General features: G+C 44.6%; 3 protein-coding genes and 1 pseudogene across 5 annotated transcripts; all 4 read left to right on the forward strand.

Moving 5' to 3' along the window:
• Positions 1-1,805: 1,805 nt before the first annotated feature.
• LOC133920061 (extensin-like) lies at positions 1,806-3,889 on the forward strand. Of its 2 annotated transcripts, XM_062364700.1 has the most exons (2): positions 1,806-3,237; positions 3,316-3,889. In XM_062364700.1, the coding sequence occupies exons 1-2, from the start codon at positions 1,956-1,958 to the stop codon at positions 3,501-3,503; spliced, it is 1,470 nt and encodes a 489-aa protein (XP_062220684.1). In that variant the 5' UTR covers positions 1,806-1,955; the 3' UTR covers positions 3,504-3,889. The 2 variants fall into 2 exon arrangements, with proteins under 2 accessions (XP_062220684.1, XP_062220683.1); XM_062364699.1 differs by having other exon boundaries at positions 1,812-3,889.
• Positions 3,890-7,998: 4,109 nt separating this feature from the next.
• On the forward strand, positions 7,999-9,832 carry LOC133917762 (cinnamoyl-CoA reductase 1). The gene is made up of 5 exons (XM_062361621.1): positions 7,999-8,267; positions 8,382-8,536; positions 8,632-8,814; positions 8,923-9,275; positions 9,431-9,832. The coding sequence occupies exons 1-5, from the start codon at positions 8,126-8,128 to the stop codon at positions 9,600-9,602; spliced, it is 1,005 nt and encodes a 334-aa protein (XP_062217605.1). The 5' UTR covers positions 7,999-8,125; the 3' UTR covers positions 9,603-9,832.
• Positions 9,833-11,073: 1,241 nt separating this feature from the next.
• LOC133918133 (cinnamoyl-CoA reductase 1-like) lies at positions 11,074-13,463 on the forward strand (annotated as a pseudogene).
• Positions 13,464-14,714: 1,251 nt separating this feature from the next.
• On the forward strand, positions 14,715-22,477 carry LOC133920062 (uncharacterized). Of its 2 annotated transcripts, XM_062364702.1 has the most exons (15): positions 14,717-15,000; positions 15,085-15,324; positions 15,986-16,300; positions 16,454-16,561; positions 16,665-16,857; positions 17,557-17,819; positions 17,946-18,075; positions 18,202-18,272; positions 18,475-18,717; positions 18,798-18,871; positions 19,394-19,485; positions 20,685-20,767; positions 21,515-21,586; positions 21,727-21,852; positions 22,167-22,477. In XM_062364702.1, exons 1-15 carry the CDS (start codon positions 14,851-14,853, stop codon positions 22,206-22,208), a joined length of 2,202 nt encoding a protein of 733 aa, XP_062220686.1. In that variant the 5' UTR covers positions 14,717-14,850; the 3' UTR covers positions 22,209-22,477. The 2 variants fall into 2 exon arrangements, 1 of the variants encoding a protein (XP_062220686.1); XR_009909995.1 differs by lacking the exons at positions 21,727-21,852; positions 22,167-22,477 and having other exon boundaries at positions 14,715-15,000; positions 18,798-18,873; positions 21,515-21,573.
• Positions 22,478-22,556: the final 79 nt, after the last annotated feature.

Raw genomic sequence — 22,556 nt, forward strand, 5'->3', positions numbered from 1 at the left:
GCCGTGGCTACTGCCACTGCCGCCTTTTCTCAATCGTGCAAGGCACCCGCGCTGCCTGCCCGCCCGCCTGACTCAGTGAGTGCTCCCTGTCGGTTGGAAGTAGAACTTTGGGTGCGGGTGCCGTGGCCCATGGAATTTCGAATTTGAAAGATTTTGAATTTTGAATTTATTTATTTTCTCTTATCACCAACAGTTTTCTCAAAATAATTTGTGAAAAAAAATAAGAGACAATTTTGTTATAGAATGAATGACCTCAACAAATCCCTTCGTAACAAAATCTATAAAACAACTGTTAAAACGTTAAAAAAAACAAACATCCCTTTATAAAGATATTCTAGTTCACGAAAAAACCACTTTAAGGAGGCCCTTACGTCCGGCTCTAAAACATGGAATGTTTCAGATGCATGCCTCAGACAAAATCCCCACGAAGCATCTAAAACTTTATTACCAACAATAATTACTAGAGTACTTTGTGCTTGCATATCGATTTTTTAGTCACTCCACCTGAGTTCCTTTTTCCCCTAACTAAATGTTTGACTCCAATTATACTTCAGAAAAAATCGTTACTTTGGTACACTAGCAACTGTATACGTATTCACACATGTATAAATAATCCAAGATATAGTAATCTGTAAAATACAAAAATATATCATAAAAAAGAGAGATTTGTATTCATGAAATTCACAATATAATTATGTAATTTAAGAAGGGAAAATAATGACCATCCATATTAACACCATAAAGAGAGTAAAGATGATGACTGATTTATAAGATGATGAAAGTGATTTTTTAATAGAACATTGAGATAAAGATAGCGCAACTTAGGTGACCTTTATAATAAACGGTGGTGGAAGCGACATACAGGCGACGACGTAACCTCTCCAGAAAGGTGGCATTGTAGGCAAAATGCATGTAGATTGAATGCATTTTTATAATGTATAGAATGCAAATAATGTCATATTAAATATATTTTTGGAAGTAATAATGAGATCTAATTTTGTATGATGATTATTTGATCAATTTAGATGAATGATGAAGATGTATCAAATCTATTACAAATCATATATTTTATAAGAGTAGAGATATAGATGTAGATAAAAGTATAGGTGCATTTTTATAATCTATATTGTATGTCATACCTAATAGGAGGAGATTACCAATACTTGGTACTCATCAAATTAAAGGCGGTTAACACTGGTTCTAAGCTATCTTGCGTCCTTGACTATATGCTGAATTACTGTGGATTTAGTGTTGCACCTCTTTATACCCAGGAATTTTAAACCGCGCACGTAATTCTCCTGTAGAAGTACGTATTGCATTAACGACCATTGCTACTTAGTACTGTACTACCTTAATAAACATACGCAGGTAAGGTTGTTATGGAAAAGATCCTCCACAAAGAAGAGAGCACAGAAAAGAAGAGGAGGGAGGGCCCACCGCACCAACACACACATTGACACGGACACCACACATCGATCCCAACTGTCCCCACACGGCAAAATCCATCCACCGGCCCCCACAGCCCACCCAGTCAAGAAACCCTTCCTGCGAACCCAGTGCCGTTACAGTGCTATGAGTCTGGGCGAATAGTATTACGAGTCAAGTGGAATAGAACTCAAGTTACTGTTTATAAGTACGAGATTACTATTTATAAAATAAAATATTGTACGTAAGATTACACTTTATAAAATACTATACATAAATTACTATTTATACAGTACTGTTTATAGAGTCAAGGATACGGTTCACCCGGTGACTTAACTGTGGTGAGTCAGATACCCCAAACACGCCACCCTTCGATAATCCCAGCGACGGCCGCTAATCACCCACCCTAACCCGCCGCTAATCACATTCCCCACCTACCTTATAGCACCTCCCCAACCCCCGCGCCTCCTTCTAATCTGAAATTCTCCAACCAACCCTAGCCGCCGAGGCACCTCCCATCCTCCGCCGCCATGGCCGATTCTGGCGACTCGTCCCCGCACTCCGCCGCGGCCACCGACGAGACGCACCACGAGGGGTCGGAGGCCGCGGTGCATGCACCGCCGCTGCCGCCGGCGAAGGTGCGGCTGATGGTCAGCTACGGAGGGCGCATCCAGCCGCGGCCCCACGACAACCAGCTCGCGTACGTCAACGGCGAGACGAAGATCCTGTCGCTCGAGAGGCCGCTCCGCTTCGCCGACTTCGCCGCCCGCCTAGCCGCGCTCGCGGGGAACCCGGGGGACGTCTGCGTCAAGTACCAGCTCCCTGGGGAGGACCTCGACGCGCTAGTCTCCGTCACCAACGACGAGGATCTGGAGCACCTCGTCCTCGAGTACGACCGCCTTCACCTGCACCGCCCCGCGCCTGGCTCCGGTAGCGGCTCCTCCCGCGGATCCACGCTCAGGTTGAGGGTCTTCCTCTTTCCCGTCCAGTCGCCGCCGCCACCGCCACAGCCGGCCGGCCTTCTCGAGCCCAAGCAGGAGCGCCACTGGTTCGTCGAGGCTCTCAACACTGTTCCGCAGCCAAAGCAGGAGACGTTGCCCGGGCAGCAGTCGCCGCCGCAGCAGAAGCAGGAGGCGGTGTTCGCGCAGCAGTCGTCGCCGCCGCAAGTGAAGCAGGAGACGGTGTTCGTGCAGCAGCCGCCACCGCCGGCGATGATGCAGGTGCCGGCGCCTCAGCCTCCCATGGTGCTAGCGCCGACGGGCCCCGACTACCTGTTCGGCCTCGACAACGGCTTCGTGCCTCCCCCAGCGGTGAAGGTGAAGGACCCAGCGGGCGATCCTCCGACGGTGAGGGAGAACGTCCCTGTCGAGATACCAGCCAAAAACGACGACCGCCATCCCAACCCGGCAGGCGACCACGTCGCTATCTCCCCTGTCGTCTCACCCGCCGAGTTCCAGCGCCAGATCCAGGAGCTCGAGAAGCTGCAGGTCGCTGACAACGCTACCCACCACCCGCCACCAGCGCCTGCTCAGGCTGCCACCTCCGCTGCCCTCCCGAGGAACGGCAGCGACGACTCCCTGACCCGCGCCTACCCTCCCGCCACCGCCACCCCACCCGCCAACGCGGAGTACTACCTTCCAAAGTTCCCGGAGAAGCCCCCTGTCCCGCCTCCATCATCCGCTCCGCCCGCGACGGCTTACCTGCAGATGCCTGGCAGGTATACATCCGTCGCTCCTGGCTCCGGCGCTGACCATGCCCCTGTCTTCTTCATCCCGGCGCCCCATGGCTACTTCGCCGCCACCGCCTCGCCAGGTGCGACCTCCTTCCCCGCCGTCTACGCCGTCGCACCACCCAATGGCAATGCTAACGCGAATGGCTCCGCCCCTTCAGCGGGCATGTCGAATGCCACAGCCTACGCCCCAGCCTCGCATGTTGCGTATGACAGCAATGGCCGCGCCATCTACTACACCAGCGTACTCCCCCAGTACCCTTCGGCTGTCAATGGCATGTCGGCGGCGGGTGCAGTACTCGGCTCAGAGCCCCCGAATCCCGTGGCTGTGAAGCCGACCGTCTCCTGATCACCATCTCACCTCGCCAGTCGCCTATCTATGGATCAAAGGAGTTTTCCAATTTTTCTTTCGTCCGTTAATATGCGTTGATACTGAATGTCAGTTGGATTCGTTATTGTCTCTAGTATTCACCTATATTCTTTTCCTCTTTTTTTCCTCCTTTTTTTAAAATTGTCTAGAGTTTTGGTTTGCTGTTCTGGGTTCGTGATATGCAAACTACTAGAGTTCTTTGTGTGCTTAGATGTACATACAGAGTCTGCAGACATAATGGATATTATATTAGCCTATTGGAGAGTTGTTTAACAATCTTAAGGTGTTGGTTGCTGCCATTTGTTAATTCTTTTGATTGTTATATCGATACATGTCAGCAGTTCGATGCGGGCTAATTGGCCATCTGATCTCTCGGTATTCTTGCATATTGCCTTGCATTGCACCCTCTGTGAGTGTGTTTCTTGTTTCTTGTCAACAGCTCCCTCGTGGGCAACTACAGTGATCTCCTGTGTTGATCACGGGAGACCAGCTTAGTGCATTTATGCATGTAATGGGCTTGAGGCAAATGTTGGTATTGCTGTAAAAGTTGAGTCATTGTGGTAATGTGGACGTGCGTGATGTTTGTTGAATGCGTCAAATCTTCATCCTAGGCACTAAATATCGCAAAACAAGGGCTCCTTTGAAATCAAAGTAGGATGGGTATCACGTATACATCTATTTGCTAGTTTGCACCGAAGATTTTCCCCCTGAACCAATTAAAAGTTTTTGTTTTAAATCGTGTTAATTCGTGCCCAGATTTGGACCATGAGGAACTATCATGTTAAATTCTGTTTAATTTGGTTGAGATGGTGATGAAGCAGCTGGTTTGATAGTCTGTCAGTGAGCGCTTCTGTTGCTGGTAATCATCTTCAAGTACATTTGGATGTGTTCAATCTTTGGCATTCAGATGGTCTCTGCCCATCAAATTAACTGAACCAAATCTTTGGTGCTGCTAGATATTACTTGTCAGAATAGTTAAAATTTTCTTGTCATCTCTGTCTTTTACTCTTTTATTCTTCTCATTTCTATTTGTTCCCCAGTACTTGAGAAAGGTAACAAAGGGCATCGTCCTGTTCCCGCTCATTGTCACCTCCACTGCATTCCCATGCTGGCTTTGGTAGAACTGTGCTTCCACAAAAACGCTGGAGCATGCTGCATCGAAGAGCTTGGATACCTTGCATCGCGAAGAGCATCTTTCATTCTTTCGATGCCCATCAAGGTATCATACTCACGCCCCTTTTGGGCAAAGATGTTTAGCTTCTGCTGCGACGTGGCTTTTGACCGAAGTGTTGTGATGTTGTGCCCTTTTCCTGTGCGGATCATTGGCGCTTTTTACCACCTGAATCGCTGGCTAGGGCCATGATATCTTCTTCTTGGTCTCGGTTCAGCACTCGAACCGAGCAGGAACCGTTTCCTTGCCAGGCAGAAGCAGCAATTTCGTAGCTTCAGTCTGGACCCTCTCCATGTGCAGTCCTGCTTGTTGTGTGGATGCAGCAGCAGCGGCAGTGGAAGACGAGCGCTGTTCCACTTCAACTGTCGCTGAGCCAGTGGAGCTGTTGAACTGAGCAGGATTCTGCGGAGGCTGCACTGCACTGCACTCAATGCACCGAGGAAGACAGCCATGGCACATGGAGAGGCATGGCTTCCCATCCCCTTCACACCGATCGGCCTGGAGGTGCAGCGAGCTCGCTAGCTTCGCTTTGAATGCGAACTCGTTTGGTTGGCTGGTTGCTGCAGGTTGCGGAGCATTAATCCTGTTTGGTGATGGTGTTCATGTGCCTGATGTGAGATGGCAACCGATGTGTGTGCGTGTGTGTTGAGGAGGGTGCTGCAACTGCCGGGAAGCATGGGTGCCATTAAAAGGTGTTGCTGTTGGGAGGAGATGGCTGTGCTGTGCGTATCTGCTGCAGTTCAGTGATCTCACTCGCTTCGTCTGAAAGCCACGGTGTCGCGCTGCCTTGGACTCGAGTGCCTGTGTCTTCTCCAGGCCTGAAGAGCGATCCATCGCCACTGAGTGTTCAGAGAGTGTCCTCAGATTGTTCTGCAGTTGTCGATCGAGAGGAAGAACACCATGCGAATGTGAAGTTGGTTAGGGGGGGGGCAGCCGGCCAGGGGAAGAAAGAAAAGACCGGTTGCTGTCGAGCTGTTCGTGGTGCCTACCCATCGTTCGTTCTGTATGATTGTTCTGTTCAGCAGAGCTGTCACGAATCATAATGATCGTCTGGGTTGGGCACTCGCTGCATGGGTGTTTGAAGGTGCAAGCATGCCTAGCCTGGAGTGGATGGTTCTTTTCTTTTCATCTCCTGTAGTGAATGATTCTAACAATATTTAAATCCAAAAAGATAAGGTTCATATATTTCATCTTTAATCATACTGTCAAGGTACAAGAGGAGTCTGATAGCGTATAAAAAGAATGTGGAAGATAAAAGCAACATAATATTTTCAGAAAGCAGCGACACCAGTTGGCACTTGGCAGTGATCTTCATCATGGCATAACACACAGCTATTTGTTGGACGCCATCACACCAATGCATACTGGGATTGTCACACAGCTAGTAAAGAGCGATGAATATACAAGAATCAGCCATTGCACATGTGAAGATTGCGGTGTTCAGCGTTATATGAAGTGGACTTTTGCCAGGTTCACCAATGCTGACAGTACTTGAGGAGACTGCTGCTCTACTGTTGTGCGCCGTGAACAACGCTTTTCATAAGAGTCAAATTGTTTTGCTGCGGTGAAGCAAAGAATTTTGAAGAGGATTATTCACAGGTTTTTTTTGTAATATGGGCAACTATCCTTTTAGATATTTATGAATCTCTATGCATCATAGAAAGTTAAGAAATAAGGATTGGAAAGAAGTAGAGGAGAGGTTTGATAAAAAACTATGTTGCTGGAAGGGCAAGCGGCTATCAGTTGGAGGCAGACTTGCCGTTATTCACTATTTAACTCAGTACTGAGCAACCCATTTATGTTTATGTTTGCTATCAGTTGGAGGCTTTAGGTATATCACCACCAAATAGTATTTCTAATATGTTTGGAATGCGGTTATATGGGGTGAAGCCAAAGCTAAAGAATCAAATGTTGGTAGGGGAGAATGCTATTTGTTGGGCTATGTGGTTAAGGCACAGTGATGTGTTTTTGACAAAGCAAAAGTCCATTCTCTTATGTAGGTAATTTTTAAGAGCACTCGATTCGGTTCTAAGCGCTCAGCATCATATAAAAGCAGCCGTATCGGCTTTTGAAGACTATTTTGATGGAATTATTCGCCAAGTATGGTGAAAGTTTATCAATAGAATCAGAGTATTTTCTTTTTCGTTAAGTATGAGTTGAAGCTTATCAATATAAAAGCAACGTGTCGGCTTTTTTTAACGATGGAATAATTTTATTCCATTGTTAAAAAAAATGCATATTGCAATCCTATACCGTCGACTAATCTCAACATGGTTGAGCATTTATGGGCTAACTCCAAATCTGGAGACAGCTACAAATTGGGCATCCAGATCATTAAGCTACGGTTTGGGCCTTTCTAGGAAAAACTATTTTGTGGGCCTTAAGAGCCCGGGGATAAATTGGTCCGGAAAGAAAATAGTGGGATGGGGTTGGATATCCGTGCAGCTTTACCCAGTCCAGTCCAGTCCAGTCCAACGCCGACCTGGCCACCCACAAGAAAGGGTGCGGGCCCACTGGATGTTTCCCGTCCCTTGAGAGGAGAAAAGCGAGTTGCTCGTTGCCAACCGCAGCAACAAAACCAAAGACTCTCTGCTTGTTCTCAAACCTGGGGTAGTCTACAACTCCAGCCGTTCCGAGGAAAGCAATTCTGTCGACTCCCAACCATTAGCCGTCCTCGGAAAAGGTGCATCTTCTGCCGCCCTCGGAATGTACTACCGACTACTTCACTTTGAAACATAGAATATCCTCGTGCTAGTTTACTTGTTTCAACGGCTGGGAGTCGTGTCTGGAGTGAAGATTCTCCAGGTTTTGGACTCGACGACGTGCCGACCAAAGTAGTTGTGTTGTGAAAATAATTATACGAGATCTGGCCTGGTGTGATCTAATTTTTAGCGTAACATATATTAAAAATTATCATAAAACTTATGATAAAAACAAAATAAATCATGATTTAAAAAAAGAAAAAAAATTACTATATATCATAGTATGAGTTAGATCTGGAAACCAGAAAGCAGACATATGAGACCAAGTCACATAAGATTTTTTAGATTATTTTCCGTTGAGTGCTTTGTTCATTGGTCACGCCCCCACCTCCAGAGAACGACGGAATCTGGGCCTGCGCGCTCGTGTGCTCACGCGGTTACGCCGCCGAACTTACCGTAACCCATTGGCCGGCCCCGCCGCTGAATGAACCGAGTGCACCAGAAACTAATCGTCGGCGCTGGGCGCTCTACCGTGTGTCGCGCCAAGGAAGTTCAGCTGCGCGCGCCTCCCCGCGGCACGTAGCAATGCCTCATGCCTGCCGGTATAAATAATGGCACAAACCATAAAGGCCTAAATCACACAAGCAAGCTCGATCCAAGAGTAACAGAGGCAGACACCGATCCATTCCAAACACATTCCACTAGCGATTTCGCATCGATACATCACCATGTCCTTCGTTTCCAAGGCCAACAACGGAGAGCAACCGCAGCTGGTCTGCGTGACCGGAGCAGGCGGCTTCATCGGCTCGTGGGTGGTGCGGGAGCTCCTCCTCCGCGGCTACCGTGTCAGGGGAACCGCAAGGGACCCTGGTGAGTGCTTTAATTAATTTCTTCGGTGCATGATTTATTAACATAATTTCACTTAACGCTGCATAAACATTGTATGATGGTAGTGCTAAAATTTATATATCCGTGCATGTGAAGCGGATAGCAAGAACGCGCACTTGCTTGCGTTGGAGGGGGCCGAGGAGAGGCTATCCCTGTGCCGCGCTGATGTCCTGGACTACGAATCTCTCCGCGCCGCGTTCAGCGGCTGCCATGGCGTCTTCCACGTCGCCTCCCCGGTGTCCAACGACCCTGTCAGTTTTCACAGACCAATGCTCCTAGCTACGGCACACATTCTGTTCATGTCATGTGTATGCTAACTCGAATTGCCGCGTTTGATGAACCGCAGGAGCTCGTGCCGGTGGCCGTGGAGGGCACCAGGAACGTGATCAACGCCGCGGCGGACGAGGGCGTGCGCCGGGTGGTGTTCACCTCCTCCTACGGCGCGGTGCACATGGACCCCAACCGGAGCCCCGACGCCGTACTCGACGAGAACTGCTGGAGCGACTACGAATTCTGCAAAAAAACAGATGTAAGATGCCAGGCCTCCCTTCCTCTGTCTTGTCTCAGCCAATGTTAATTTTTCTCTGCCAGATCCCAGATGCGCATATTCATTCGTGCTTGCGTCGAGAACTTGCAGAACTTGTACTGCTGCGCCAAGATGATGGCCGAGATCACGGCGACGGAGGAGGCGGCGAAGCGGGGGCTGCAGCTGGCGGTGGTGGTGCCGTGCATGACCATGGGCCCGATGCTGCAGCAGACGCTCAACTTCAGCTGCAACCACGTCGCCCGCTACCTCATGGGCACCAAGAAGTCGTACCCCAACGCCGTCGCCGCGTACGTGGACGTCCGCGACGTCGCGCGCGCGCACGTGCTGGCCTACGAGCGACCGGGCGCGCGCGGCCGCTACCTCTGCATCGGCACCGTGCTGCACCGCGCACAGCTCATCGGCATGCTCAGGGAGCTCTTCCCGCAGTATCCCATCACAGCCAAGTAAGCTTAAGACGCAAGCCTAACTGAATCTCTCTCTCTCTCTCTCTCTCTCTCTCTCTCTCTCTCTCTCTCTCTCTCGTCACCAATAAACCTATCGATCCCGTTTGTTTTAATGCGTTTGCTGACTCGTGAAAGTCTCGTGGTTTTCTTGACAGGTGTGAAGACGACGGCAAGCCAATGGCGAAGCCGTACAAGTTCTCCAGCCAGAGGCTCAAGGACTTGGGCTTGGAGTTCACTCCCTTGAGGAAAAGTTTGTACGAAGCAGTGATCTGCATGCAGCAGAAGGGGCACCTGCCTGTCCTCGCACAATCGCGCGCATACTTATGAAGATACACATAGAATCTCCTCTTGCGAAAAAAAACATTCGTGTTTCCCAGACAAATAGACAGACATGTCAGAAAAAATGTCACAAGGAGCTTGGAAATTCAGTGTGTAATTTTTCATTTAAACAAGTGTACGAAGCATTCTTATTTTATATTATACATGTATGTAATACTGTTATGTGATGAATAAAAAAGTTCTTGCAGATGAATGGAGGAAAAAAGACTGAAAATATTATTTCCAATGGCATATTGAAATCCATGCGTTTCTATTTTTCAGAACTTTGGGTATATGCGTAAGGAAGTTCCACGAGGAGTAAAGAGTCCAATTTGATCACTAAAAAAGAAAGAAAAAAAATAAGGTCATAGACATCCTTCATTTGATCAGGTGAAAGAAAGAAGATCCAAGACATCTTTTTTTGTGGGATCAATTAATAAGATATATATATATATGTATGTATATATATGTATATGTATATATATATACACACACACAAACACACACACCTAATTAATACCGCGGTCTCCTGTGCGGGCACCCAAACAAACCAGCTTCATCGCCGCACCCCGCCGTATAGCGAGCTCCGCCGCCAAGCCCCGCCGCCTTGTTGGTAGTCGTTGTCGCCCCACCGCGATCCGCGAGCCCACAACTGCCTCCTAGGATGCCGCCCGTGACCTCCTTCATCGGTTTCGTTGATAGTTGGAGCTCTGCGACCTCCTACTTACAATCGATGGTCGCGAGGTTGAATTGGCAACGTTCATCGGTAGTTGCAGACGGTGCTACAAGTCGGCGGCGATGACATCATTTGTTGGTAGTTCTAGTTGAGCCTATAGATTTTACAACGAGACAACAGTAGCTGGAAGCGCACAACATCAAGCACAACGACACTTGCCGAGGAGGACAACATCGGTAAGCATATGTTTTTCTTCAATAGTTATTAGTAGCCATGCTCTATCAATAGTTTTTGGTAGTTGTAGTTTACCTGCTCTATCAGTAGTCTTCGGTAGTTATCGTTTACCTGCTCTATCTAGTCTTTGGTAATTTAACTACTCTATACATTACCCAGTAGTCGTCAGTAGCCATGATGTCGAAGAGTTTCCGTTGCCTGCTGCATACATTCAGTAGTTAACTATTACTCGGGGGATGCTGCTAAATTAAAAAGTATATTTTGAGCTAAATTGCCTACTGCATACATTCATGGATATCTTTTTTGTTATTTCACTTTTAGAGATATAGTTTAGTAAGATGGCAGTGATTCGTACTCTTGTAAGTCGGGCCAACCCCAACAGTAGCCATGAAGTTGTATCTCCAGAATCGACACAGGTCTCTGGCGTCGCTCCATAAGCCACCCCGGCATCGACAACAGTTGGGAAAAATCCTGAAATTGCTTTTGTTGACTCTGCTTGAAATCACAGTTGCACAACCATTGACTATGAATCCTCCATAGCTTGGAGATCCACTGAGGTACAAGCCGACTATGGCGTCTTCGCAATCTATCTCATCTGAACTAATGAAAACACCTGAAATCAATAAAACCTACATTCATGTGAGTGGTTGTTTTTCTCCATGCAACATTATTGATTTTTATCTATTGAATGCTTATTAGATGAAAATATTGTTTTGGTTTTTTTTAACTGCTGTGTGTAGGATGAGAGGGTCTATCAGATATTTGTACCAACCTTAGAGCTTGAATTTGATAACCTGGACAATGCCTTTATATTTTACAAATCATATGCACATTTGGCTGGATTTCCAGTAAAGAAGAACATAAGGCAAGATCTTGGTCACGAGTATAATTGCTCGTTCAAGGGAAAGCACAAGATAAATCTTGGCGTGGACCGCCCACGAGAGAAGACCTCAATGAGGAGATGATGCAAAGCAATGGTTCGTGCGATGGTATTAAAGGAAGGGATCCAACGTTCTTCGGCCGTATTGTCCTCGAGCATAACCACAAGTTGACTTCTACCCTGCATGACAAAGCGTATGCGGATACACAAACAACGTGACTCAGGCCTCCTAAATCTTGTGGATACAATGCATACAAGCAAAGTCAAGCACAATTCTGTTACGAGCATGCTTAAAAACTTTGTTGAAGGGTTAGTGTTGGGACTGGGTTCCCAGATAAGGAGAGCCTTCGAATACGGAGATGTCGAAGGACACTCAGAGCGACACGTGTTGGAGGCAGAACAGTTTTCTTGATACCCTTCCGGTTGCACTGTGGCTCTATTTATAGCCCGTACTCGGCAACCGCAGGTGTTGTTTACAAATCTTACCCCCTTACCTGCTACATTCCCGGAATATCCGGAGGCATTATAATACAAATAAGCATAATCGCATAATTACATAAATACCCTGGGCGATCGAAATCGGGCCCACTGTGTCGAGGTAATCCATCTCTCCGAAGGGCGTCGAAGCCTCCTTCGCCTGGATGCCCATCGGATAGCCTTCGTTCCCCGGCGAAGGTCAGCTTGCGTCTTCGCCCGCTTCGAACGATACAGACTGCGGACCCGGGCTTCGCTCTTCAGGCGAAGGAATCCTTTATCTTCGCCGGTCCGGGAAGTCGAAGATGCGTGCGCGTCTGCACCCTTCGACCAACGTAGCTCCACGATCTTTGCCGCTAACAGATGAACTCCTTGTAACAAAACCACAGGCTATCACGCGGCATCTCCAATAGACTTTGCGGTTCCCTTCAAAGTGTGTGTGGGGGGGGGGAGGGGGAGGGGCGGAAGATCATCCCTAACAGTTAGAGAACCTGATTTTAACTGAGCGTGACATCCAGAACATGTACTACATTGTTGTCAAAAAATACATTATTGAACAACTACTGAACCAGTTTTTGTTCTTGCCATTCTGAAAAAAACTAACCCCTAAAAATTGACATGTTGTCTCTTAGATGAGCTGCCCTTGTGCGTGAGGAATGCGAGGATGATATACCGAAGCTCCCAGCTTTCTTCAGAGAATGCAAGATAAACAATCCAAAATTCTATTTTGAGTTCCAGGTGGATGACTATGCAGTTGCCCCGACGCCGTACTCGACGAGAACTGATGGAGCGACTACGAATTCTGCAAACAAACAGATGTAAGACTAATTTTCTCTGCCAGATACGCATATTCATTCGTGCTTGCGTCGAAAACTTGCAGAACTTGTACTGCTGCGCCAAGATGATGGCCGAGATCACGGCGACGGAGGAGGCGGCGAGGTGGGGGCTGCAGCTGGCGGCGGTGGTGCCGTGCAGGAGGACCATGGGCCTGATGCTGCAGAAGACGCTCAACCCCAGCAGCAACCACGTCGCCCGCTACCTCATGGGCACCAGGAAGTCGTACCCCAACGCCGTCGCCGCGTACGTGGACGTCCGCGACGTCGCGCGCGCGCGCGTGCTGGTCTACGAGCGTCCCGGAGCGCACGGCCGTTACCTCTGCATCGGCACCGTGCTGCACCGCGCGCAGCTCATCGGCATGCTCAGGGAGCTCTTCCCGCGGTACCCCGTCACGGCCAAGTAAGCTTAAGATGCATGCATGACTGAATCTCTCTCTCTCTCTCTCTCTTTCCCCTCGTCACCAAGAAACCTATCGATTCCGTTTGTTTTAATGCGTTTGCTGACTCGTGAAGGTCTGGTGGTGTTTCTTGACAGATGTGAAGACGACGGCAAGCCAATGGCGAAGCCGTATAAGTTTTGCAGCCAGAGGCTCAAGGACTTGGGCTTGGAGTTCACTCCCTTGAGGAAAAGTTTGTACGAAGCAGTGATATCCATGCAGCAGAAGGGGCACCTGCCTGTCATCGCACAAAAAACAGCGCGCATTCTTGTAAATAAAGATATACATAGAATCTCCTTTCGAAAAAAGGCTTCGGGTTTTGGAGACAAATAGACAGACATGCCAGAAAAAAATGCCATAAGGAGCTTGGAAATTCATTGTGTAATTTTTCACTTAAAAAGTGTACGAAGCATTCTTATTTTATATTATACATGCATGTAATACTGTTATGTGATGAATAATAATGTTCGTGAAGATCAATGGAGGAAAAAGGCTGAAGATCTTAATTCCGATGGCATATTGAAATTCAAGTGTTTCTATTTTTTGGAACTTTACATATGTTCCAAAACTAAGAAATAGGACTCTCCTTATTCTTTTTTCCTTCTCCCATCCTCTTTTTCCCTTCTTCTTCATATTCCTTCTCCCTCTTTCATGGCTAAAAATTGTAGGGGGTTTTTGGGGGTGGGGGCTATCAAGTGTGCCTCAAGAGGAGTAAAGAACCCGCTTTGATCACTAAAAGAAGAAAGAAAAAAATAAGGTCATAGACATCCTTCCTTTGATCAGGTGAAAAATAGAAGATTCATGGTTTGGGTGGGGGCTATCAAGTGTGCCTCAAGAGGAGTAAAGAACCCGCTTTGATCACTAAAAGAAGAAAGAAAAAAATAAGGTCATAGACATCCTTCCTTTGATCAGGTGAAAAATAGAAGATTCATGGCAACTTATTTGGTGGGACCATATATATATATAGACACACACTATAGCATAATTAATACAACTTTATTCAGTCATTAAATTGGACAACAAATATTGTCGTAGCCATATGTTTATATAGTTGAGATAATTCCTTGTGTGTCATTGAATATTAACGAATTCTTGATTTGTCACTGAAAAACAAGTTTTTCATCCCCTGTGTACCACTGTTATTACCTCTGTTATGATGACATGACACATAAGGACTGAAAAAACTAAATTGTTGTCATGGAGGGGACTATGATTTTTCAGTGGCAAATCGAGAAATCCATTAACATTCATTCAGTGGCACACAAGGAATTATCTCTATATAGTTCCATCGAAAAAATATGCTTATATGAATAATACAACTATATTCTAAACCTAGTTATGCAAGGGCAATTATGCTAGTTGTTTTTTTGAGAACTGTGCTACCTTTCAAGGGATGCAGGAAAGTGTCAAGTCCTAATAAGTAACAAAAGTACACACTTGGGGACCAAGAGCAGGCCTCCCAAATCCGTCAACATGGGGCCCAAGGAAAACCGACTTGGAACGTAAAACGACATCTGACCCAAACACGAGCTCTCAGCAGGGAGGAAAACGCAGCAGCCCAAATTAAAAGGGCCTTCAGCAAGCCCAAACCGAGAAGCCCAACCACGCGCCACCCATCCACAGTCCAGACTCGCCGAGCCACGGCGGCGACGACGACGACGGCGCGAGCGACCAAACCTGAACCTCCGAACCCCTCTCTGCCGCCGCAGCCGCCGCAACCATGTCTCAGAAGAAATCGCGCAGCGGAGGCGCTGCCGCTATCTCTGGGGACGATCCCGAGGACCTCTCGCGCTCGCCCCCCCTCCAGGCCGTCCTCCTCGCTGACAGCTTCGCTCTCAAATTCCGGCCCATCACCCTCGAGCGCCCCAAGGTACCCGCCCCTGAACCCTGCCGCAGCACCTCCTCGAGACCCGCTCTCACGTGTCGCGGGGGCCTGAATTCTTCTGCCTCGCAGGTGCTGCTCCCGCTGGTGAACATGCCGATGATCGAGTACACGCTCTCGTGGCTGGAGACGGCGGGAGCGGAGGAGGTCTTCGTCTTCTGTTGCGCGCATTCGCACCAGGTCAAGGAGTACCTGGAGAAGGAAGGATGGACCGGGAAGGTCGCGGCCGGGAGCATCGCCGTCACGGCCGTCGAGTCGCACGACGCGATCAGCGCAGGCGACGCGCTCCGTGTCATGTACGACCGCGGTGTGGTGAGTTTCGGTCCTGCATCCTTAATGCTGATTATGAAGGACTGCCAGTGTTCGTGTGATTGTGGATTCTAGTGCTACTGTTCCCCGTGGTTATCACTTTCGATTCTCTCCGTGGGTAGAGTATTGACTTGAACTGATAGCGAGGAGTGTTGTGATTGAACCCTAGGCATGTTCTGGAATTAACCAACAATGCTTTATCCCCTTTCTGAAGTGCAGTGAATGTCTTGCATGCTGCTTCCTAAGTAGAGGGGACTCAGGAATGAATTACAGTCACCATATGACACTGATGAAAAGAGTTAATTGTAACATTTATCCTAATCACATGAAAAACATTAATAGTTTGTTATTTTCTTCTTCTGAAGCCACTAAATGGAATTTGCCACAGTTTTTTCTTCAAGGTTTTCAGGTAGTGTGCTAATATCCTTCTTAAAACACGTTGGCACTGGTCCAGCACTCCAACCCAACTTACAAAGTCAAAAGTACTAAACTATGTGATTAGATTGTCATAGTTACGTATTAAAATTATGTCGATGTTTTTTGCTGAAACACTTGTAGCTCATGCTGATTTATTTGTGAGACTCAGTGCATTACCGTGCCTGTCAATTCATTTAGCTCCATCTACAGTTTCAGTTGTTTCATGTACTCCATCCTTCTGTTGTAGATTCATGGAGATTTTATTCTCATCAGTGGTGATACAATCAGCAATATGAGCTTGAAGGATGCTCTCCAGGAACATAAGGACAGAAGGAAAAAAGACCCACTTGCCGTTATGACTATGATTATAAAGCAGTCAAAACCTTCTATCCTGACAAACCAAACACGGCTGGGTACTGATGAAATTGTTATGGCGATAGATCCTGAGACAAAGGAGCTACTCTATTACGAGGACAGGGCAGATAGTTCACACTTGTATGTGACAATCGATAAGGATATACTGACCAATAATCCTTCTCTCCAGCTGCATAATGACATGGAGGTTTGCTTTTAAATTCAGCAATTTATCAAATGGCATCTACTTTTTTCTGAGCTTTGTTTCTGCTAATATTGTTGTTGTATTATGCATAGTAGTCTTCAGTACTTGATGCCCGTCTTGTTTTTTCCTGATATTTTTTTTCTTCATTTCGAACAGGACTGCTATATTGATATCTGCTCTCCAGATGTCCTAAGTCTTTTTACCGATAACTTTGACTATCAACATCTTCGGCGTCATTTTGTGAAGGGCTTACTGGTTGACGATGTAAGCCGATTCACTACTGTTTGATCTCATTAAGAAGAGGAAATAGGCTGTTTGGATCTTATGTTTGTTTTCTAACAAACAAACCACTGACCAATCCTTTCAGATTATGGGGTACAAAATTTATACTCATGAAATATGCTCAAGCTATGCTGCAAGGATTGATAATTTCAGGAGCTATGATACAGTGAGCAAAGATATAATTCAAAGGTGGACGTACCCTATTGTGCCTGATGTGATATCCTTTGGTAAATGCGTAGAAAATAGACTTCATCGGCACGGAATTTACAAGGCATCAGGTATACACAATGAAGATAGAATTTGACGATAGTTTTATTTCTAGACCCTTGCTTTGAACCTATTGTTCATTGATTCATGCTTCAACAAAAGCAAGATGTTTGAAATCTAGATGAGTTCACCAGATTGGAGTGTTTGATTCAAAATGGATTTTTTATTTTTATTTTCCATATGGACGTTAGTTATTTGATTAATTTATATTTCAAATAATCAAAATGCTTAGTTTGATATCTGTCTTTAAGAAATATCTTATACTAATTTATGCATGGAATTGGCCAAATTAATATCTTATACGACGCTCAACATCACCGTGCTCAATTTTTTCTCCACGTTGGCCCAGGCAGAGGCAAATTCTCAGCACCTGTGACATGGGTCGAACGACTAGTCGTACGCATAGTCATTCTCCAGCCAATTATGTTTAGCATATATGTCATTCATGTTAATACTTTTGGGTGAGTCATTATTGCGATGATAATTATGGCTGCAGATATGCTGTTTGATATACTTTAAGTAGAGCTAGTATAGAGATGTACATCTAACATAAAAAATGAATTTTGTATTGTTCTGTCAAACTGTATTTTGTATTTCCTGGGCACTTCCCCCCCTATATTTTAGTGTTATAAGTGCATCTTCCCTCTATTCTTCTGGTGATTAACTACAATATCCTCTACATATTAACTGTGCATGATTTTTTTGGCCAGATGTAACATTGTCACATTCTGCACAAATTAGTGCAAATTCTGTTGTTGGCAGTGCAACATGCATTGGAGACCATTGCAAGGTATTAAATTCAGTTATTGGGGAAGGCTGCAAGATTGGGAAGAATGTTTTGATTAATGGCTCGTATGTATGGGATAATGTCATAATTGAAGATGGATGCAAAGTTAGTAACTCATTAGTCTGTGATAGTGTTCATTTGAGAGCAGGTGCTATTGTTGAGCCTGGTAGCATACTGTCATTTAAGGTACATTGCTGCATTACTATATCATGCTGTTTTCCTCCAGTAACAAGATAAACTAGCCGTTGTTTGTTTTATACTGTATTTTTGCTACATTGAGTACATCCTGAACTTGAATTCACGTCGTTTCAGGTTGAGGTCGGAAAGAATGTTTCTATTCCTGCCCACTCAAAAGTATCATTACTTCGTCAGCCTTCAAATGAAGATAGCGATGAGGAACTTGAGTATGCTGACACCAATTCTGGAGTTACAGATAGTCCACGTTAGTCTTCAGAGTTCAGACCCTAAAAATTTATTTGTTATTCTCAAACTATTCATTCTGTTGTTGTGGTGATTTGGACCTGTAACTGATATGTTATACTTGGTGAACTGGCTTTCTTTCTTGCAGCTTTTTGCAGCATGAGTAATGGCGACCAAGCTAATGTTCCTTCTGAAGAAGAGGACGCAGGGACATCCGAGGTTTTCCTCTATTCTTAGCTGGTTCAGTGATTTACTTTTGTACATTGTTCATTTTTTTTTGCGAACAAACATTCTTCGAATTATGGTGCTGATTGTGGGGAACATTTCCTGCTATAGTGGTGATTTACTTTTTGCAGCATGAGGAACATTTTGTCACGATCTTATAATCACTTGGGTTGTTGTATGTGATGTCATCAACTAGACTGGGACCTGTGGTGTTGTTGGTTACATATGGACAAGCAGTGACACTGGAATTCAGGAAGAATGGAGACAATCAATTGCTCCAATTCCTAAAGAAAAACTTGAAGAGTTGAAACGTGCTCTTTCTGTTGGAGACGATGATGGATCAGAAGATGACCCGAACAATCCAACTGTACCACACAAAGATGATTCTGAGAGCAGCGTGGATGAGGATGATGATCATATTTCTAAGTTTGAGACAGAGGTTATTAGTGTATATGTGATTCTGAAATACACCCTTCCTTTTCTTGTTGCCTTTTTTGCTGATCGGTTTACCCTGTTTAGGTTGAAGAGACTTTCCAAAGGGCGCTGGATGGTATTGATCAAGATAATTTGATACTAGAAATTAATGGGCTCAGGTGTAAGATCTTTTCTCTCCTATCAGACAGTACTAGTTACATTATATAGAAAATCATGACACATGGATGTAAGCAACCCCTTAAGTATGCTTTGTCCTGGATTGGCTGGGCATAATTTTGCTTACTGGTAGTGATTTAAAATTTCCTTTTCCTGACTGGCAATGTAAGAAGAGAAGGGACTTTTTCAGCATAAAAATAATTTAGTATATTGAAAATTAACATAATGTGCATTTCCATGTCAATTAGGAAAGTTTTAAGCTCCATATTATTGGAATGAACCAATTTTGTTGGCTATACTGTGCAATGACTAGTTCTCATTGATTTCAATTCAGATGATTTGGCTACTGTTTTGTAATGGTTACATTGATAGGTGCCTCTTTTTTTTTAAATTAAAAATAAAAACTTTTCTGTGCAAATCTACAATCGGCGATAGGTGATATTCATTCTGCACATTTGTCTATTATATGTTATACTTATCATGGTTGATTGCACTGACTTGTGATATCGTGCTTGTTTTTTCAGGTTGGCTTATAGCCTTCAACATGCGGATTGTGCTGGAGCTCTGTACTGTGCTATCATGAAGAGTGCTTTAGTGGCTGCACATTCTACTAATGGTAAGTTTTTTTTATGGATGCTATGGAGCATTATAAACCGTGATGACCGCAATGAATGTAAAGTTAGGAATGGTGTGACTGAGCTAGGAGATCTGTCTGTTTAACCTAAAAGAAGAGGTTCAGTTTATGAGGAGATTTGCCTTTTATCCAGCTCAAAATGGTCAATTGATCATAGGAAAACATATGTATTCTTGGGTATGGTGGTTACCAACAACAACAACAACAACAAAGCCTTTCAGTCCCAAACAAGTATGGTGGTTACCAAGCAAAAGCTAATTTATTTTGGTTATTTAACTTCTATATATAGCATTGTGGTGCTGGTTGTGCTGCCATGTGCAAATTAACTGCGCCAAATCACCACAAATAGGCATGGTAACTACGTAACTGGTCAGAATCCAACTCCTGCTCTATCTTTCGTTTTTCATGCATACTATTATGCAACACCATCCACAAGTGTACTATTATGCATAACTCATTACTCATGCCTAACCCTAGTAAACTCCATCACCCAGTACTTTTAACTATGGGTCCATAATTGCATAATCCTGGTTGGGTCCTATTGTCCCGTCACCATTTCGAGTGTTCTCAGAGGATCAGGATCCTTACTTGTTCAGTCCAGCCTCTTTTTACAACCTTACGCTATTTGGTAATTTATTTTATATTATTACTCTTTGTGTTGAATCTAAGCTCGGCTCATGGTGGACTGTTAGGTTAAGAATCTAATCTAAGTATGTGACTTAACCTAATCATTCCCAAAAATTCACAACTAGATATCTGTTTAATTTAAGTATGCCTTCATACTTTTAGCAAGTTTAAACCCTTTTAAGTAGTTATTTGTTGAATTTTCACAACTAGATCTTGGTTTATTTAGTCCATGTCCAGTCTTTATAATTAGATCTGTTCTATGTCCTGTGCTGGTCTGACTTATGGCTGCCATTTGAATATTAGTACAGTGACACAGTTTAATAAGCTGAAGTGGATGATTGGGAGAGGTCTTTCAGTTTTTGGCTAAAAACTTCCAGTTTTCTGGCACTTCTATTATTATTATTTAATTCCAGCAGCAGATTTGCATGTTTCGGATATAAAGTATAAGCATTTTTTAGTGGAACTGTACCGCTCCTGTCTTGTGTGTTATTGTTAGATCTGATGATGGTTGATCAAAGGTTATTTTCTGCCCCCTCCCCCCTTTCTTTATACAGGTACTCTTCTAAAGACAACAGCAGAAGCACTTGGCAAGTGGAAGGATCTCTTGCGCAATTACACCAAGACGGTTGATGAGGAGGTATTATTCAATAATATTACTGACTAAATACCTTGAATCATGAATTGAATATGATATGCTAAATTTTGAACATTATTCTGCATAAATGTATGTGTTGTTGTCGTGTCCAAAGACGGAAATGGTTAATCATTTAGAGATGTTGCCTACTACTTGCTTATAATTGTTTATTAGTCAGGTAGCACTACATGCTGTTGCTCATGCAGTATGTCTCTTCATTCCTTGAGTTTTTGGTAGAACATGAAAAATAATATCACAAATACAATCTCTTCCATTATTTTGACTTACAGTGCTTCTAGAATTGCTTGGCTCAGTGGCACATGGGTTTTTAATTATGGCATGTGATTCATAGCTGTAATTTAGGTGATAGATGACCTTTTAGAGAATTAGAGTCAATGCAGGTTATCATCTACTTTAAGAATATGCACGTTTTTATAATTGGAATTACCTGCCACTGTTTGATCTGACAGTATGTTGATCTGCACAATGTGCATATTGTTTGGTGGTTGTGGTTGTCCTGATTCCAAATTGTGGTATGTTGTTGTATGATGGACTCTTGGAGGGGCCTCACCTGCAATTGAAAATTTTCATTGGTCTGTTTGAAACACAGGAATTATACAGGGACCTTAGGGAAAGGGACAATGCGCCTTCTTCTGAAATTCCTGTCTAATTATCGTAATTTATTGGGGCATATTTCTCCCTTGATTTTTGCCATGTGCTAAATAAATCATGTTTTGGGTATTGTTACAGATGGAGATACTATTGAAGTTTGAGGAAATGTGTCAAGAGACCACAAAAGAATTTGCTCCACTGTTTTCCAAGGTGCCACCTATTTCACTATGGACAAGTTCCATACATTGTTCATACACCTCTATTTGATATCATATAGTTTACCACTTGGGCTACTTAAAAAATTATCTTGGTGAACTTTTTTGGTTTTGATAATCTGCTATGGAACACAGATCTTGCCTTTCCTCTATGATAAGGAGATAGTAAGTGAGGATGCAATTCTGAGATGGGTGGAAGAGAAAGAACATGCTGACGAGTCTGATAAAGTCTTTGTTAAACAATCCGAGGCTTTTATTCAGGTATAATACGGTGCTGAAGTTGGTTTTCGGTCCCGATTTGTGCACTTAGATTCACAGAGCCAGTTGAAGTTGACATATTCACTGCTTGTCTTTGTTGATCCCAAAACATCTATCTTAGGAAAATTGTTAAAACTGCAGCTCATGAATTTTTGCACTTCACCATGTGCGTGCTACTTGGTTTAAATTCAGATCTCTAGATTGTTCATGGAATCACGTCTTGACTTGGCGACACCAGTAGTTATGTCACCATTAATTTCTTACAAGCTTGTCACCAACCTGGATGTGATTAATCCTAATCTTCTGCAATTACTCAGTGGCTCAAGGAAGCTGAAGAGGAGGATGAAGAAGAGGAATAACCCTGGAGATTGCATTCTTTTGCACGTGTGGCGAATGCAGTATCCGATTTGAATGGTCTCCCGGTGAGTTTGCAATTGTCAAGTTTCGGAACATGCTGTTTGTACATCAGTACAGTACAATTTTGTTTCTAACCGATTGGGAAAGAACAGGAACAAGTTGCCCATGAGCCATGGGTTAAATGATTCCATAGTGTAGATAACTAGATATCCTACAATTGTTTCATCTTTGCTTGGTTGCTTCATTGAAGTTTTCGACGCATTCGTTTGACTGTCCACATGTTTCTTTGCACCCAGCACTTGCACAAATCTTAAATAAAAGGGAAAAAAAAACCCAAAAAGTCACTTGGA

Source organism: Phragmites australis, chromosome 5 (assembly GCF_958298935.1).
Source record: "Phragmites australis chromosome 5, lpPhrAust1.1, whole genome shotgun sequence".
Lineage (NCBI taxonomy): Eukaryota > Viridiplantae > Streptophyta > Magnoliopsida > Poales > Poaceae > Phragmites > Phragmites australis.